At 36.3% G+C, this 19,376-nt stretch overlaps 1 protein-coding gene across 1 annotated transcript; it reads right to left on the bottom strand.

Moving 5' to 3' along the window:
• Positions 1–2,727: 2,727 nt before the first annotated feature.
• vtg3 (vitellogenin 3, phosvitinless) lies at positions 2,728–17,823 on the bottom strand (the record flags this gene model as incomplete). Its single annotated transcript, XM_083557865.1, has 27 exons — positions 2,728–3,219; positions 3,939–4,077; positions 4,234–4,373; positions 5,480–5,689; positions 5,860–5,904; positions 5,981–6,090; positions 6,194–6,362; positions 6,445–6,574; positions 6,698–6,883; positions 6,985–7,072; positions 7,185–7,374; positions 7,497–7,616; positions 7,706–7,804; positions 7,898–8,022; positions 8,663–8,760; positions 8,866–9,083; positions 9,668–9,886; positions 9,976–10,101; positions 10,190–10,355; positions 11,680–11,837; positions 11,907–12,057; positions 12,282–12,430; positions 12,544–12,705; positions 12,792–13,043; positions 13,414–13,565; positions 17,503–17,523; positions 17,784–17,823. 27 exons carry the CDS (start codon positions 17,821–17,823, stop codon positions 3,157–3,159), a joined length of 3,726 nt encoding a protein of 1,241 aa, XP_083413991.1. The 3' UTR covers positions 2,728–3,156.
• Positions 17,824–19,376: the final 1,553 nt, after the last annotated feature.

Below are 19,376 nucleotides of genomic sequence, written 5' to 3'. Positions count from 1 at the left end.
GAAAATGTTTCATTTTGAATCAAGGCAGATTTTTTTCAAGAATTTCGTTTATCTTGAAATGATATATACAGTATTTTTTTTTACAGTAAATCTAAAAAGTAATTGCAGTGTTTTTCAGTTCAGATTCTGGTTAAGATCTCCAGTTGATTTTTACTTCACATTAGATATAAGAATGGAGACAAAAATGTGATCGAATTTACTTTGACTAAATGGTTGTTGGTGCAAGATGGGCATGTTTAAGGATTAATAGACGACTGATCTGTATTATGACTACAAGGATGCAGAAGAGTTGAGCAACAGTTCAGTGAACAACAGGTCTGTGGAACAAAATGTTTTGTTAAAGAGAGAAATCAGAGAGGAATGTAAAAACTGATCTGAGCTCACAGGAGGGCTGCAATAACTTAGATAACCACTTTATATAACTCTGGTGAGCAGAAAACCATTTGAAGGGTAAAGGGGATGGGCTACAACAACAGAAGAGCGCATTAGACTCAACTTGTGACAGCTAAGAACAGGAATCTGAGTCAATAGTAGGTACACACTCACAGAAACTGGACAGTGGAAAACTGGAGAAGGTCAAGCATCTTTTTTTTTTTTTTTCTTTTTTACCAGTCTTCGAATGTTCTGCCAAGCAACACCTGAAAAACTTGATTGTAAAATTCTCAGGTTTCATTTTAGATTTTCAGGTATGAAGTATATATTCACATAAATACCTAACAAAATATAGAGGAATCCCGCAAATTATTTCGGAGAAGGTGTTTGTCAACTACTCATTGTCACAACAGCTTCAGCTCTCTTAATCTGTATGGGAGGGACCATTATTAAAAAAAGTAGACCCTATTTCATCTATGCTCTAAGCTCAGTACATTTTAATGGTCAAGCCCTGTCACCATCTAGTGGCAAAGCCTATGGATAAGCACATTCAGCCTATGGTCATGTCAAGTCAAGTCAAGAAGCTTTTATTGTCATTTCAACCATATATAGCTGACGCAATACACAGCGAAATGAGACAATATTCCTCCAGAACCCTGGTGCTACATAAAACATAAAGTGACATAACAGGAAACACAGAGCTAAGCACTAGTAAGTGTCTTCACCATATAAAGTGCATCGTGTGCAACCTGGTGCAAACATTGCAAGGCAGACAGTGAAAAAACAACATAAGACAGTGTAGGACAAATACACAAAACACAAAATAGTGTCGCGAGTAAACCTACTGTATATTATACAGCACAGTGTGCAGAGAGAACTGAGTACAGGAGTGTACTTATAAGTAAACTAAATATAAACAAAAAGGTTTGTGCAAAAACAGCAATAGCAGCAGTCAAAAGGATGTGCAAAAACAGCATGTAAACAGTTTGAATATCTCTCTTTATTTTTGTATGTGCACAGGTCCCCTGGTGGTCTAGTGGTTAAGATGCAGCGCTCCCACCGCTGCGACCCGGGTTCGATTCCCGGTCAGGGAACCATCCCCAGCCACTCTTAGTGCCGGTCCCAAGCCCGGATAAATTGGGGAGGGTTGCGTTAGGAAGGGCATCCAGCGTAAAACATGTGCCAAATCAAACGTGCGGAGGATCCGCTGTGGCGACCCCTAACGGGAGAAGCCGAAAAGAAAGTTTATTTTTGTATGTGCACAATTTTCGAAAAGCAGTTGATATAAATATGATCAGTGTTACATCTACAAGCAAGAGATTTCAGTGTGAAATTAATGCTAGATGCAGAGTATTAATAAAATCAAACATATGTAATGTATATATGTACATTTTAGGATTCCTTGATTTACTAACGATCTGAGGAACACAGACTAGTATTAAAACCAAACTTATTACAACCAGATCTACCGTTCTCTTCCTTCTCCAGCAGCATAACCTCCAATGTGTTACTTTCAGCCTCACCTTCACCTCGATGTCTGACAGAGCTGACTCAGAAAGCAATACCAGTTCCTTATATTGGTTTTCTGTCATGGTGCTATGCGGTTTGTAAACTTTATAGTTCGTATGGAAATTAGTTTGAAAACGATGGAGTTGCTATTGTACTCCATTTAAAGCGTCAAGTCAGTATGTTTGTTTAATATTTATTTTTACATTTGATGTAGCTAGAAGACTAATAGCATGATCCTGTGTGGTTTAGTATTGTTCTGCTTTATGGAAGCTTTAACTGTAATGATTATGCTGAAACTGGTACATTGACTAATTTACCGATTAGCCCCCTGCCATAAATCACTGACCACTTACACATATTCTGTTTTGTCACTAATTTGTACCCCTGTTTAAGTTTCGGCTTGTGTATGTTTTGTTGTCAAGCTTTTGCCTTTGCCTTGTATATGACGTATATGTGACAAGCATACAATCATTTGTGCTGTGTGTTAACAATTTTAGGTGTTTTCTAAGGAGGCTTCAGACCCAAAATCCTGATTAGCTCCACCTTTAAATTGTACATGCAGTGATGTGATGCGTAATATTGCAAACAATTAATTTGCTTGCTATAAATGGATTGTTTAGAGTCCATGATGCTTTAGAACTAAGTGACAGCAATACCTACAGGTGAAACATGGAATACTGTGTGTGTGTGTGTGTGTGTGTGTGTGTGTGTGTGTGTGTGAGACAGTTACCGTGAAAACAATATGTCATTGGGGAATGACAGATATTTGGGCTATATAGCAGTAAATGAAAGCTTCAGTAAGAAGAAACGACTCCAGGTGATTAGTTCACACTGATTTATTTTTAGCATTAAATAATTTGCACTGAGCAAACAGGTGCATCCTAGTGATATAATGATTGAAGATAACAAAGAAGCCTGTAAATGATGTAAATGATGGTTAGGAAATGTTTTCGTACATGAACAATTGGCAGTATTGCGGATTTCAGCTGTAACCTAAATGTATTTGTACTTTTAATTATTATTATACACCCAAAAAAAGTAATCGATCAATCTGTTAATATTACCTTGATGGAAAAACTTACCATATTTGAAGTGACCATTATATTACATAAAATTAAACACCTAATGACATCAACATGATTTGGAATATTCAGAATAAAATTATTATTATTTTTATAGATGATTTAGCTGTAACAGATGTTAGAGATCTTGGCATGGGAACGTCTGACTTGTAATCAGCGACATGCAATATACAGTAAAAATGTCTAAGGATGGTTATACAAGACACATCGCTGTATCATCAAATGGATAGGAGATTCCCTGGCGATACACAGTTAGCTGTTGGAGAGAAAGATTCGCTTTTAGTTGTGGAAGTATTAAGATATTGATTTAATAGACCTTGTATCCTGTATTGTATCCTCTTAGACAATACAATTGTAAACAACATGAATTGTTTTATAAAGAAATATTCATTATCTGCCACAGATGAAGTAGCTTATCAAAAGCCTGATGCTAATCTGATAAAACAGAACCAGGATTAATAGAACAAAAAAGACATCTACACTCTTTGTTTAATTTGTGATAATTTCTTGACCAATGATCTGTTCTCAATACAGTAATCCCCCATTTATCTTGGTGGTTACGTTGGAAAACCGCCCACGAAAAAATGCTATTTTATGTATACAGTACTGTACCGTATAAACATTTTACTTCATTTTATAATTAATAATTATATTTTTATTAATACATTTCATTATTTCAACATTAAACTCCATAAAAAACATTCCCTATAGGTTTGTTGGTCTATAGTGCTACTGCGAGAGACCGGGAAAACCAGCTAAATAAACTGGTTATGTGGCAAATGCAATTTTGTGATAAACCGGGGATGCAAGATTCGAACTGCGGTAAAGCGGAGGATTACTGTATCACTAAAACCTTAAAACTTGTGATATTGACCCAGGAGTGTAAATTTAACAGACACAATTGTTATAGTATCGCAGGAAGAATTTGCTTAACAAAACAGTCAAACCATTTGTGAAGTTCACCTATGTCTTTACCTCTGGAATTTTGACTTCAAGATCAAATCCTCCTTGAGCAGGAACCAGAAGTGTAGCTGAAACTTCACGTTCGGTATTTTGTTCATGTTTCTGACTGAACCCCCAGGCGTAGGATGCACCTGGGAAGTACTCCTGAACTCTATAAAGAGAAAACATGGAATATATACAAAAAGTTTATTGACAATCAAAGTCTCGTAATGACTATGTAGTTGCTTTAACATCAAATGTTCTGCATTTGTAGTAGTAAAGAATTGTACAGGGCAAACAATCTGTATAATTACAGTGATAATGATACCTTTGGCCGAATGTCCTTATTAACGCAGGAACATCTCCCCAGGTCAATTCTGCAATCATTGTGGGCTTTGATTCTCCTTTTGCAGAAATTTTCAATGCGATTTCATATGACTGACACTCAGCACCCCATTTAAAATGGGTCTGAAACATACACAAGAATTTGCAGAGTGAACTGCTGTTGCTTTGGTGTACTATTAAAGCATTCACCATTATTTTTGTTTTGCAAAGAGTTATTTAACATTTCAAAGGGTATTTTATTGTCTGTAAGTTATTTAAAATGCTGATCTTTCTATATTGCATATATATAAGGTAATATATATATATATATATATATATATATATATATATATATATATATATATATATATATATATATATATATATATATACACATAAATTTGCTGGGTTTTTTTTAACACAGTTTTTTATTATTTACTATATATTAATATAACTATAATTATAAATATATCAAATATTTTATAAAAAAAATTAAATAGAATAAATAAAAAATGCATTACACTTTTTTAATATATTGATTAACTTTGGTAATCAATTAAATTGGCACAATTTAATTGTGATTTACATTTAAAATGTGATTTTCTAAAGATATGATCTACTTAACTGTTCTACTAATTTTAGCATACTTTAATAAATGTATTTATTACTTATATCCTTCATGCATTTACTCCCTCGATATGTGGAATTGCCAGCGTTTTTTTTCTTTTAAGAGAAATTCTAAAAGTTGGACATAAGAAGCTAAAGAATCGATAGCGCTAGCTTTAGTCACTAACCACAAAGTTTCTAGCGGCTAATGCTAGCACAATAGATTCAAGATTTATTTATTTATTTTTTACTTTTTATTTATCTGCAAGTTGTACCCTGTATATAACTATGTTTGTGACAAAAAAAAACCCAACTTGAATTTGGAATCCATTGCGCTATTGATAGTGGCGCGAGTAGAAACAGTGACACTGCGATAACTCTAGTTACACCCATATATATATATATATATATATATATATATATATATATATATATATATATATATATATATATATATATATATATATATTATATATAAATATATACTGTATATCGTAAAAAAACATTTTACTACATGTCATACTCTGTATTTATGTGTATGTGACCAATAACATTTGAATGGATTATAAGCAATTACTTTAAAGAAGCTCATTTCTGACATCTTTTTCTACATATAAAACAAAAAACTGGTCTGATTATATCACCTTTGCTCCTGTTTGAATCTTGTCAATATTGGCATCAACACATATTTTCCAGTTCTTCTCTTCAGCAGCCTCGGATATAATGATTTCAACGTCATCCTTTTGTGAACCTGGTGTGTAATACACAGCGGCCTCATAACCCTGTGGCTTTACATTAGGACAGAGAGCCAGTGCTTTCACGATGATTGCAGGATCGGGAGTGACCTCAGCGCCCTACATTATAAACATGTATTAAAATCTGAAATGAAAGAATGAATGTTGTCTTATTGTTATTAATAATATTATTAATAACATTTCTATTATTATTATTATTACTATTATTATAATAATTAATTATTGTTTTGACAAGCAATTGGTGTATTTGAATAGATTTTGAAACTTACCTTAGGTTTTCTTATTCCATGAATAAAGCTATAGTTTTTTGTTTCCTAAACGCATCAAAGAAACAGTGTCTCATAATAGATGAGTAATTCAAAAATAAAAGCAAAACAATTGTTGCAGTACCTTGACATTTTCCCAGCTGACACTCATCATTTGACTTTGGTGTGAAATGTGTTTACGAGGCCCAGCACTGATCTGGAATTTAATCTTTTCTACTGGTCTAGCAGACCTGACTTTTAAAACATGAATTGGATGAGAGAGGAAACTGCATTAACTATAACCACACAAATAGCTTCACGTAAAAAAAAAAAAAAAACAATATGTAATGTGACATACCTGGCTCAAGTTGACATGCAAGATGAGTGTATCCCAAGAAGTAGTTAAGAGGATAGTCTTTAATGTTTTGGACCCGTTTGGTTTCCAATTCAGTGCAGAGTAAGGCTCCATAAGAGCTTAATTCTGCACAGTACTTCAATTTTGTTTGGCGTATCTTCACTGGTTCTACCTGGCTCACAGAATGTAAAAAATTCACTTTATTTTTTCCCGGAATTTTTTGCATTTTTTTTTTTTATTAAACACCTTGGTACCTGATACTCTCTGGAACTATCTGTATCTTTCTTGATGAAACTTTGTTGCTCTCTGTGCTCTGGTAACAGAGGAGTCATTTTAGCCAACGATAGACTGTCGATATTTCTTGACACCACGTATACGTTGTATCTGTTTAAAAAAGAGCTGTATCTCTTAGGGAATTGCAACATGATCTACAAGGTTAAAGATTTCAATTTCAACACTGCAAGAGAGCCACTGTTCTAGTAGAGTAAGCGATCTCAGAGAACCTACTTGAGTTGGAAGAACTCTGTGGTTTTATTGCACGGAGGAAATGTGATCTCGTAATTCCTCTCTTTTACATTCTTTTTTAAGCCAGCTTTCCAAGGCAGAGACGCAGTTGTCTTGCCATTCAGCTGGACACCAGCTTGAAAGAGATCAGTGTTGATCCCGTGGAAAAGAAAATAATCCATTGCCACTCTGAAACGTGATGAGGGGTTTTTATGTTTTTGTGAAATAAGACGAACATCAAAAATATCTGTCTAAAGAATTACAGAGGTTTGAAAATAAGAGAAAATTACCCAGCAAATCCATCTGTTTCCACAAAAATATCTGCATTTCTCAGTTCGTATAAGTTTTCTTTTGGAGCTGGGTCAATGTTAGCTTTCGCTGAAAATCAATATATATATAAAATTAAATATATAAAAATATAAAATCAATTTAATATGTGTATCAGTTGATTGTTTTATTGTAGAACGTTAAATCAGAACATTTATTTTACCATTTATAGTAACAGCTGCTAATGTCGAATAATATTTGCTGATTTCGACTGGAAGGCCAAGACAGGTCGGCTGAACAAATCGGGTTTCAAACATAAGGAATGATTTAGTCCAGTGCCATGATATTCCTTTTTGTAGTTGTTGAATGAGATCCCACAGTGTATTGTCTTTATTTGCCATAAGGCTCATCGACTTGGGAAGAAATAATTTCAGTTTAATTCTTTACAACAACACCAACAATCTTACATAAATAATAAATGTTGCTTTGTATTAATCATTATGAAGACAGTAAGATGAAAAATGTTGGTTGTTACCTTTAAGATTTTTTGAACAACATCGTGATTAAAATCGAAAAACGAGACCTCTTGACCAAAGAATCTCACAAATACTGATAAGAGAGGTTTATTTTTAGGCAGGGACTGCCAGCCGGAGAGCTTTACATGGTAATAGAGAAATGTTTCAGTTTAATCTGAAATATCTTTGAGAAGGTCAAAAAAAAAAAACAATTTCACAATTTACTTACAATTTTCATGACTGCTGGAAAATCAGTTACACCAAAATCCTTGGAAATGCCAGGTCTGTCTTCTAATAACTCTTTGAGACCCTCTGCACGAACCCCAAGCTGTGGAATTGTGGATATAAAAACTGTCACAACACATGAAGTAGTATAACTTACTGTATTGTTAACTAACACAGGAACGTGTGATTTAATTACATCAAGAAGTTGAAATACTCTTCCAATGAAGTAAAGCTTTCCGTTAGATTGGATTTCTGTGGGGAAGGCACTTGTACCACTTTTCAGCAAATACAGCGTTCTGGATGTGCCTGTTAAGAGGTCATCTAAGAAGGAAAGCACATTAAGAATTGCTGTCTAATGCAAGATTCAAAATATCGCTAGATGTTAAATATGGATAAAACTTGATGGAGATGTGGCTATAGGAAAATAATCAAGTACCAGGGTGGTGTGATGTGAATATGGAATATAAAGTGTGGCTGTTTTTTCATTTCCCAGTTATTTACTATTATTATTTATTAATGAGCAACATGTCATACTTTTTAATGGTTTTACATTTAAGGCAAGACTTCTGGCTGATCATTTCGTTGATTTCTGGATAATGGCATCTTTATCATGTATAAAACTGTAGTAATAAAAATATTAAAATAAAGTTAAAAACAACCCAAATGTTAGTTTCACTGACGTTTTGTCTATTAGCTGCCATCGCTTTACATGAAATGTAAGCTCTCTCCATTTGGCCCAATTGTGTTATGTCAGACATGACTGAAAATCTTGTTTCATGATTTATTTGTCAGTATAACATACAATACATGCGAATGTCCTTTATAAACCTTAATAAGTCCCATAACTACAATGCAGATCTGAGAATTTAACAGTGCTGTGGTATAATAAGATCTATAGTCATAATCATGCTGATTAGCCATTGTAAATGCTGAGAAAAAAAATGCTTTCAATCCAAGTTACCTCTAAACCAGTCGAAACGTAGTGCCTTGCTAAATCGATAACTTAGTCGACCAAACTTCTGTGAAAGTATTTTCACTGCGATGTTACAAACGGTTGACCTATGTGGGTAATGGTCACAAAAATTTTTCAATATTATATTTTTCCTCAGAATCCAAATATATTGACATTATTATTAATAAAATGTTAAAGTACAAAGTTCTTACAAGTAACGATCATCAGGAATTCGTGACCTAGCGATAGCTCTGAGTTGTGAGTAAATGAAGCTTGAGACATGAAGGTCTGTTTCCTGAAGCAGAAGCTCGGTCAATGTGGAGATCAGTGCTAAAGATGGCTTTGTTTCCAGGAGGATCAAAGAAGCTTGAATTCGGATTTCAGTAGGAGCTGTCTTTTGTGCAAATATTGCCAGAGCAATGTCCTGGACCTGAATATGAGAATATGTTCACACAGACATGACAATGAGATGTTTCTGAGATGATCTACATGAGGGTTAATCATGATCGAAATTAACATGATTTGTATACAATTGATTGGTAAAAAGACACAGATAAATGTTGATTTAATGCTTTGATAATATTACCATCCTTAACATACAACAATATGCAGTAGGGTGTGTTAATAAAATCTCATTCCAGAATGTCAATTGTTGTTGTCCAGAGCTTCTCCTGGATAGCAGTCTATTATACTTTTCATGGACATAATTGAGAGCAGCCAAACCAGATAGCTTTTGGGAATGGATAAACACCAGAGAGTGCTGAATAAGCCCAAGTGGGGTAAATTTGCAAAACTCCACATACTGTATAGGTAACCTGAGATCAGAATCAATTCCTGGAGCTGTAACGCAGCAACACACATCCAGCTTTTCTAATGAAAAGCTCTACATATTGCAGGATGTAAGATTAAGCCATCAGGACACTTCTATCAGTGCTTTCAAGTAAAATTTCAGTGCTGTTACTTCCAGAGCAATTGGGCATCAAAAAAAGCATTGGAAAGCATGGTAATTCTTACATTATGTGGATCTCTGATGGCAAGGTGTCGGAGGGATTGCACAGCCACACTCTGAACCCTAGTAGGGAGGCTATCAGCTTTGACAGAGAATCCAGGAAGAAACTTCATTATGGTTTTAAGACTCAATGGATGTCCAGCATTTCCCAAGGCCTTCAGAGCAATCACCATGTCTTCATCAATGCCTTTAGTCAATCCATTAGTGGCCATATCAAGTAGGGGCTGCAAAGCGAGAATGACGGCAAACATTATTAGTGCACGGCAGACAAATCTGATCAGAAATGGATTTCTATTTATAGAGTAGTTTATACCTGTACTGTGAGGACTGGGCAGGGATTTACCCGATCACAGACTCTGTATACAAGAGAACTGTATGAAAGGATTACGATGTTCCACAGCATCAAATGGGACTTACAAAATGGGATTGTCAAGAACTCCTATAGGTGAATGGTGCACATTAGGGAGGTCAAAAATTATGTTTTGGTATTATATGTATTATATGACCAAAATGTTTCTAGTCATTACCTTTGCCATTTCTACTAATTCAGTTTCAGCAGATAGATGGTTGAACGCCACAAGAATTGCCTGTCCAGCTTCACTCGCAGAAATGTCTCCAACTTTAAATCTGTTCTTCAGGAATTTGAGTACCCTCCCATCTGCCACCTCGACAACCATATCTAGGAACCACCTCCTAATGATTACAGTAATGAGAATATCAGGAAAACAGAGGAGGCTTCCAAACAAAATTAACCATTGTAAACCATATCTTCCTGGTGCTGGCTTGTGCAAAGGTGTATTGTCATGCTGAAACAGGTCTCCTTCTTTTTTACGTGAGGGGAATATTTATTACATTTATTTAGTCACGCCTTTTATCAGTAGATTTTTTTCTATCGCCAATCTGGAGGAAAATATGGATATAGAGTGTTTGGTGAACTGGGATATTTGTATGCTGTCATCCCCTCACTTTCACACGTTCACTTAGGTTTGTTGACGGTGGTGTGGTGGGTTGTCTCTTATCCCAGAGATCCCTCATGTCGGTGTTACCTTCTGGTTCTCCCTTTTAGCTATGCTGCCATAGCGAGTCTTGCTGGAGTCCAAACTGCACTTTCAAAAAACAATAAAGACACATAATAATCCATATCCTTCTCCTCCTGTCACCCCTCTTCTCTTTCTCACTTTCTCTTTCTCTTTCTCTCTCTCTCTTTCTCTCCTCTCTCTCTCTCTCTCTCTCTCTCTCTCTCTCTCTCTCTCTCTCTCTCTCTCTCTCTCTCACACGGTCGAGTTAAACATGCTCCTGAGGTTCCAGTGACCACTGTTCCTGACCCTCCCCCCTTCATGGATCTTCCCACTTCATCCAGGCCTGCCTCTGGATAGTGTTCTCTTCGATTGGAGGCCTCTCTGTGCAGCTTGGGACGGTTTCTCATCAACGCCTTGAGTGGTTCCATGAAATTCCGGAGTAAGAACGGGCGCTTTGAGGATGGATTGGACTGTAGTTAATGTCAACAGTCTGCTACATTGACTCAGGACTTTTTTCGCTTCTGATCATCTTCACTGTACCCCATAACATCGTATATCTTCTATAAATGGACATTCGGTGCAACCCAGATGAGTATGGGTTCTCTCTTGAGTCTGGTTTCTCTTAAGTTTTCTTCCTTATGCCATCTCGGGGAGTTTTTCCTTGCCACAGTCGCCACCGGCTTGCTCATCAGGGACAAACTTACTTATAAAGAACATATTCACTTTGAATCACCACATTATCTGTGTAAAGCTGCTTTGAGACAATGTTCATTGTTAAATGCGCTATACAAATAAAAATGAATTGAATTAAATTTAATAATACCAAATCCAAAGACAGCCTAAAAAATTGTGTACCTCCAAATTTGTGGGAAAAGTTTGGGGAAAATCCACATAGTTCTGCAAAATTCAGGTGTCCCAAAGAGTTTTCTAAATAGGGTACAATCCCATCTGAATCCACTTATATGTTATAAAAAATATAAGGAGAAGGAGATGCATACCTATGCTCATCATGTCCTGATAGCTGCTTCCATAAGAGCTCCAGATCTTCATAACTAGTTGCACGAAGCAATTGAATGAGCTCAAGAACATCAGCGCTTGCTGTAGAATTCACTTGGTAGATGTGAGCCTGAGCCAAACGTTTTAAAAGGTCTGCAACCTGTTGAAATAATTAGTCAAAAGTGCTGATTTTCTCCACTTAAACTATGAAGTATTAAGCAGAACTCACTTTAAGCGCTGGGCTATTTAGACTAGTCATCAAAATTGGCATTGGCCCAAGATCTTTCTCTGCCTGGTACATCAGATTTCCTCTGCTTTTTACCTGACCTGTTATGGGTTTGCCAACAATGTCGGCCTGTCTTAGTAACTCAATGTTCCAGCTGTAAAGTGAAACAGAGAGTATTCAGATAACATTGTTATTTGTACACTTCTAAAACAGATTATAAAGCTGAGTAGTATGACTGTAATATCAATAATGTTACAAAATGTGTCATAATATAATTTATGATACAAGCAAATGAGCATATTGTCATTCATGCAAACTCTCCAACAACAATGTTGGTTTTACTAACCAAGCAATGAAAGTGTACATTATATAACTTACATGGCTTTCACTTTTGAATTGCTACCCTTTACATTTAAAGGAGAGAAATAGTGCCTTTCATGCGCTGAGGCCTTTGTAATCAGACCACCATCTCCCGTGGACTTGATTGTATATGCATATTTCACGGTAGTAATCACATTTTCACCTCTCTGAAATGCAACATATGTTTAACCCTATTTAAATATATAAAACAGCATTTAATGCTACAGACGTACTTCCTGGAATCTATTTCTTCTATTTGAACGTGACAAAACGTACGCACCTCTCTGCTGAATTTGCTTTCTTGAGACAGAGACATTCCTTGATATACTTCTGCTTTTTGATGGCAGTTTTTAATGTCAACATTTTGGGTCACATGTAATTCTTTATCTGCTTCATTCTCTTCAATAACATAAGCACTGTGGCAGATACCGTGAATTCCCAGCTGAGAAGAAATCATGATGAAATATTGTACAATTATAGAATAACATGTCAAATATAGTAGAACTTATGCAGCGGAAAGTTTTATACCTCATCAAGCTCGTAAATCCGCTGGGTGGTTTTAACAGTAACGTGCAGGAACTTTAGAATACCTCGCACTATATTCACGGCAGTGTTGGAGACGTCAGGTGCTGTTTTAATGACGATTACTTGTCCTTTTGTGTATTCAAAAGTGAAAGGTTTGGTGAGCACAGCTGCCAAAAGTTTCGTGAGATTAGGTGACTCTTTGAAGGAGTCTTCTCCTGGGACCCCATTAAACTCTTCAAATTTGACATTGGAGATCTATATTGTTGCAGAAGCGATAAGACTCATTGACCACAAAATACAAAATAAATCAACAATAACTTATTGTTGAAATTACCTGATAAGCAAGGGTAACAAAAAATCTTTTTCTGAAAGATTACTTATAGTAATTATTCAAATCGAATAGAATAATTCAAATCGAATTATTAAATTAAACCATTACTAATTAGGCAACTAGGCAATTATAATTATGCTAATTATATATATATATATATATATATATATATATACAGATCTGTACTTATTTGTTTATATTTAAATTCAAATATACCTTATTACAGGTAGATACAACATTTACAATTATTGTAATTTATACATTAGAGTATGGTATTAATGACATTAAGCATACCTGAAACAGAAACGTTTGCACTGATACTCCAGTGATTTTAAAATTGCATTGTAGTTTTACTCCAGACTCAGCCAGGTTTGCTGTATCATGGCCAATATTCACCACTCCTTCATATTTATATTCATATGTCTTTTGGGCGTTCAAGGTGGGCTCTGAAATTATTCAAGTAGATTTACGACAGTGTTAATTTGTCAGTGTACCACAGATTTTTAGCTCTGGGTGTATTCTAAGGTCAAAGACCATAAAACTTTCTTTCGGCTTCTCCCATTGGGGGTTGCCACAGCGGACCATCCGCATGTTTGATTTGGCACGTTTTTATTTTTATTATTTTTTATATACGCTGGATGCCCTTCCTAACGCAACCCTCTCCATTTATCCGGGTTTGGGACAGGCACTAAGGCTTGTGCAACCCTTATGCCTGGGGTTGGTTCCCTGACCGGAGATCGAACCCGTGCCGCAGCAGTGAGAGCACCGCATCCTAACCACTAGACCACCAGGGAACCTAAGGGCAAAGACCATAAATGGTCTCAAAGGGAGCCTCAAAGAAACTCACATCTCCTATCAACACCACCACACCACTAGAGGGCAATCTGCCCTAAATTCCTAAACTTTAAATCTGCCCTAAATTCCTAAACTTTAAACACTATTCATTGGATATATTTATTCCCTGTCATAAATGTAAAGCCCTAGGACATTTGTTCAAGGCGTGTATCATTGCCTATTGCATTCATCTGAGTACATTTGAGCAATTACAGTATATTGCTTAATCTTTGTGTGTGATTCCATTACTTATTCTTGATTTCTGTGTATCCTATTCTGGATGTTCAGTTTATCAACATTTGCATTTACTAATGATCGAGAATCTGGATTATGTTATATTGTGCGTATTCTATGTATGACTCTTGATTGCCGCTGTTACATGTCTTCAGAATTGTGGATATTAATTATATAAATCTCTTGCAAATGAGGTATCTGTGTACTGAGGTAACAGACCTCCTTTCAGCAATCACATCTCAAGGCCAACCGATGGGTAATCCTGCACCACAATCAAATCTGTAATTTAATAACTCACGAAGACATGTAGAGGGGAACCTGAACACCTTTACCTTTACATCAAAGCTCTAGCTTGAGTAGCTCAAGTTAACCTGGCAGTAAATCACTTATTTCTGTGTCTTAAACTGTTCAACAAATATGACAGCTCTTTCAGAGAACGTAAAAGTACTCAACTTGCTTACAGGAAAGGTACTCATCTGTGCAAACAAAATTTTTTACCAATCCATGCTAAACCAAAACCTCTTAACAATACTGAAGATTCCAATCACCCTGTTTCAAGTAAAGCACACCATCTGGAGACTTTTTTGATTCAAGAATTGTACAGTGGGGCAAAAAAAGTATTTAGTCAGCCACCAATTGTGCAAGTTCTCCCACTTAAAAAGATGAGAGAGGCCTGTATTTTTTTTAATCATAGGTACACTTTAAATATGAGAGACAAAATGAGAAAAAAAAAATCCAGAAAATCACATTGTCTGATTTTTTAAGAATTTATTTGCAAATTATAGTGGAAAATAAGTATTTTGTCAATACCAAAAGTTCATCTCAATACTTTGTTATATACCCTTTGTTTACGATGACAGAGATCAAACGTTTTCTGTAAGTCTCCACAAGGTTTTTACACACTGTTGCTGGTAGTTTGGCCCATTCCTCCATGCAGATCTTCTCTAGAGCAGTGATGATTTGGGGCTGCCGCTGGGCAACACAGATTTTCAACTCCCTTCAAAGATTTACTATGTGGTTGAGATCTGGAGACTGGCTAGGCCTTAAAATGCTTCTTACAAAGCCACTCCTTCGTTGCCCGGGCAGTGTGTTTGGGATTGTCATGCTGAAAGACCCAGCCACGTTTCATCTTCAATGCCCTTGATGATGGAAGGAGACTTTCACTCAAAATCTCATGATACATGGCCCCATTCATTCTTTCCTTTACCAAATGTAAATGTAAATGTCCTGGTACCTTTGCAGAAAAACAGCCCCAAAGCATGATGTTTCCACCCCCAAGCTTCACAGTAGGTATGATGTTACCAAAAAGTTTAATTTTGGTTTCATCTGACCATATGACATTCTCCCAATCCTCTTCTGGATCATCCAAATGCTCTCTAGCAAACTTTAGACGGGCCTGGACATGTACTGGTTTAAGCAGGGGGACACGTCTGGCACTGCAGGATGTGAGTGTGTTACTGATGGTAGCCTTTGTTCTTGGATTTTTGCTCACCGTTCTTGTGATCATTTTGACCCCACGGGGTGAGATCTTGCATGGAGCCCCAGATCGAGGGAGGTTATCAGTGGTCTTGTATGTCTTCCATTTTCTAATAATAGCTCCCACAGTTGATTTTTTTCACACCAAGCTGCTTACCTATTGCAGATTCAGTCTTCCTAGCCTGGTGCAGGTCTACAATTTAGTTTCTGGCGTCCTTTGACAGCTCTTTGGTCTTGGCCATAGTGGAGTTTGGAGTCTGACTGTTTGAGGTTGTCTTTTATACTGATAACAAGTTCAAACAGGTGCCATTAATACAGGTAACAAGTGGAGGACAGAGGAGCCTCTTAAAGAAGAAGTTACAGGTCTGTGAGAGCCAGAAATCTTGCTTTTTTTTGTAGGTGACCAAATACTTATTTTCCACCATAATTTGCAAATAAATTCTTAAAAAATCAGACTGGATTTTTTTTCTCATTTTGTCTCTCATAGTTGGTGTACCTATGATGAAAATTACAGGCCTCTCTCATAATTTTAAGTGGGAGAACTTGCACAATTGGTGGCTGACTAAATATTTTTTTGCCCCACTGTATCTGTGTTCTAGCTGAGAGGTTGGATGTGAAAAGAGAAGTAAAAAATTCCTGAATCTCTATTGTAGTCTAGCACTTTAGTAAAAGCTAAACTGTGGAAGTCCTACTTTAATAATCTTGGGACTGTGTGAGTGGGGAAGGGGGTAAACCAAGAATATAGTCCTGCAATACTGAAAACCAAAGCCATGGAAGATTACATTAAATGGGGCACTTGAGCACTTTTTTTCTGGAAAAGTATATGAGTATGGCCTTCATCCTTGCATGAATTACTGAAGTCTGAGTTTTGTCACTGCTATGTATAGGTATCCTCTTTGTATTGTTCCTTCAGCCTTGGAACAGGTAATTGAAGCAAAAGCTAGTTGTATTTAGGAAATGTATATAATCTTATTTGCATCAGACAGGGGGATAAAAGAAAGATTACATTTATTACAACAGGTCATGCTAATATGGGCTAGCTTAATTTCCCTCTGTTTTGACTAAATTAGAAGAAAGTTCTATAGTTCTCTGTTATCATGTTCATTGATGACATCTAGATCTTTTTTCTGTGGGTAGGAATGAAAACTTGGGTGACATTTATTCCCCTACCAAGGAAGTATGCTAGTGTGTACACTTCTGTAAAGATTGAAATTGTATGCACATGTAGCAAGCAAATGTAGTATTTTGTCCTTTTTTTAAAACAATAAACAAAAGTAAAAATGTACTTCTAAAGCTATATAATATGAACTTCCCATCGTGCAGTGTATGCTTATATTAGGAGATATTAATTTAATCGCTGGCCAAACAGAGCACAACACTCTATGTGTGTGTGTGTGTGTGTGTGTGTGTGTGTGTGTGTGTGTGTGTGTGTGTGTGTGTGTGTTGCTAAACTAGTGCTGTAAAAGTGGCTAGACAAACTGGTCTTGTGAATCGTTCAGTTCTGTAGAAATGGGCGACACAAAATGGGTCAAAATTTGCCTCTCATCATGTATCATTAATTGTACCAATTACATACATACATGAAGAAAATTGAATAACAGCAGTGTATGTGTGTGTGTTTGTTTGTGTATGTGTCTGAGAGAGAGAGAGTGTCTGTATATCTTCATGTTGTACATTGTATTAAAATTCCCACCACCACCAATTAATTTTTTATTAATTAATTTTTTAATAATTATTAATCTTTAATTTCAAATATTGGTAATTGAAAGCCCTTGCTTATATACACTATAAAAATATACACAAAATTATTATAAAATAATGTTAAATATTGAGACATACCATAATTTGGGCTCTCGCATGCTGGAAAATAAAATTGCAATTTTTTAGATTTTTTAAATACTGGATATTTATAAAATACTGGATATATAAAATATAAAAAAAACTGGATATTTATGTTTAAATATTTACCAAAAACACGAACCATGGACATGCATGGCTTTGATAGTGCTCTCAGCTATATTTTTCATTTAATATTCTTGTGCAAATATGTAACCATGTATCAATAAACAGCTATTTCTAAAAAAAATTACATATACCATATACGCTTATGAGAAACTTACCAGCCAATGCCACAAAGAGACAGAAGAGAAGCCACCGCATTGTGAAAGCCAGGAGTGAAATCACCTGATCAGGCATAACCTTATATATATGGCTGACAATCCTCCCTCTCCTCCCTTTCTTATCTACTTGACTTAAGGAATGACCTGCTAAAATTCTGCTCGATCTTACCCAGCTAAGGTGTTCAAATGTGCAGGCTGAAATTTGAGAACTGGTTTTTAAAATAATTTTAAAGCCATGACATGGTTTGAGAAGTGTGATGAACATAATGTAGCTTGCTATTGGGAGTTGAATAAATGGCTACACACCAAATTTCCACAAAGAGTGAGAGTCCAAACTGACCGCTGACAATGTCACTAAGTCCTGCAAATACAGTGGAAAAATAATGCTGTGGACCTTCGACTTTAACTAAGATTTGCAGTCCTGAGTGCTAACTCTCTCTGTCTCTCTATCACTATCTCTCTATATGTGTTCTAACACAGTAATAGTTTGTAGGATGCAAAAATTTTGCAAACCAAATACTGTATAGTATGAATATTGATCTCTATTAATATATAAGTAAATGGCAAATAAATATATATGGTAGTAATTCATTTCATATTTATCTCTTTAATATATATAAATAACAATGTATGATTTTTTAACTATTTATTTGTATGATACAGCTGCAAATAAGTATTTGAACACCTGAGAAAGTCAATGCTAATATTTGGTACCGTAGCCTTTGTTTGCAATTACAGAGGTCAAATGTTTCCTGTAGTTTTTCACCAGGTTTGCACACACTGCAGGAGGGATTTTGGCCCACTCCTCCACACAGATCTTCTCTAGATCAGTCAGGTTTCTGGCCTGTCGCTGAGAAACACGGAGTTTGAGCTCCCTCCAAAGATTCTCTATTGGGTTTAGGTCTGGAGACTGGCTAGGCCAAGCCAGAACCGTGATATTCTTCTTACAGAGCCACTCCTTGGTTATCCTGGCTGTGTGCTTCGGGTCATTGTTATGTTGGAAGACCCAGCTTCGACCCATCTTCAATGCTCTAACTGAGGGAAGGAGGTTGTTCCCCAAAATCTCGTAATACATGGCCCCGGTCATCCTCTCCTTAATACAGTGCAGTCGCCCTGTCCCATGTGCAGAAAAACACACCCAAAGCATGATGCTACCACACCCATGCTTCACAGTAGGGATGGTGTTCTTGGGATGGTACTCATCATTCTTCTTCCTCCAAACACGTTTAGTGGAATTATGACCCAAAAGTTCTATTTTGGTCTCATCTGACCACATGACTTTCTCCCATGACTCCTCTGGATCATCCAAATGGTCATTGGCAAACTTAAGACGTGCCTGGACATGTGCTGGTTTAAGCAGGGGAACCTTCCGTGCCATGCATGATTTCAAACCATGACGTCTTAGTGTATTACCAACAGTAACCTTGGAAACGGTGGTCCCAGCTCTTTTCAGGTCATTGACCAGCTCCTCCCATGTAGATCTGGGCTGATTTCTCACCTTCCTTAGGATCATTGAGACCCCACGAGGTGAGATCCTGCATGGAGCCCCAGTCTGAGGGAGATTGACAGTCATGTTTATCTTCTTCCATTTTC

This window comes from Silurus aristotelis (assembly GCF_946808225.1).
Source record: "Silurus aristotelis genome assembly, chromosome: 13".
NCBI lineage: Eukaryota > Metazoa > Chordata > Actinopteri > Siluriformes > Siluridae > Silurus > Silurus aristotelis.
The sequence above is the reverse complement of the archived record's forward strand: the minus strand, read 5'-3'. Positions and strand labels throughout refer to the sequence as shown.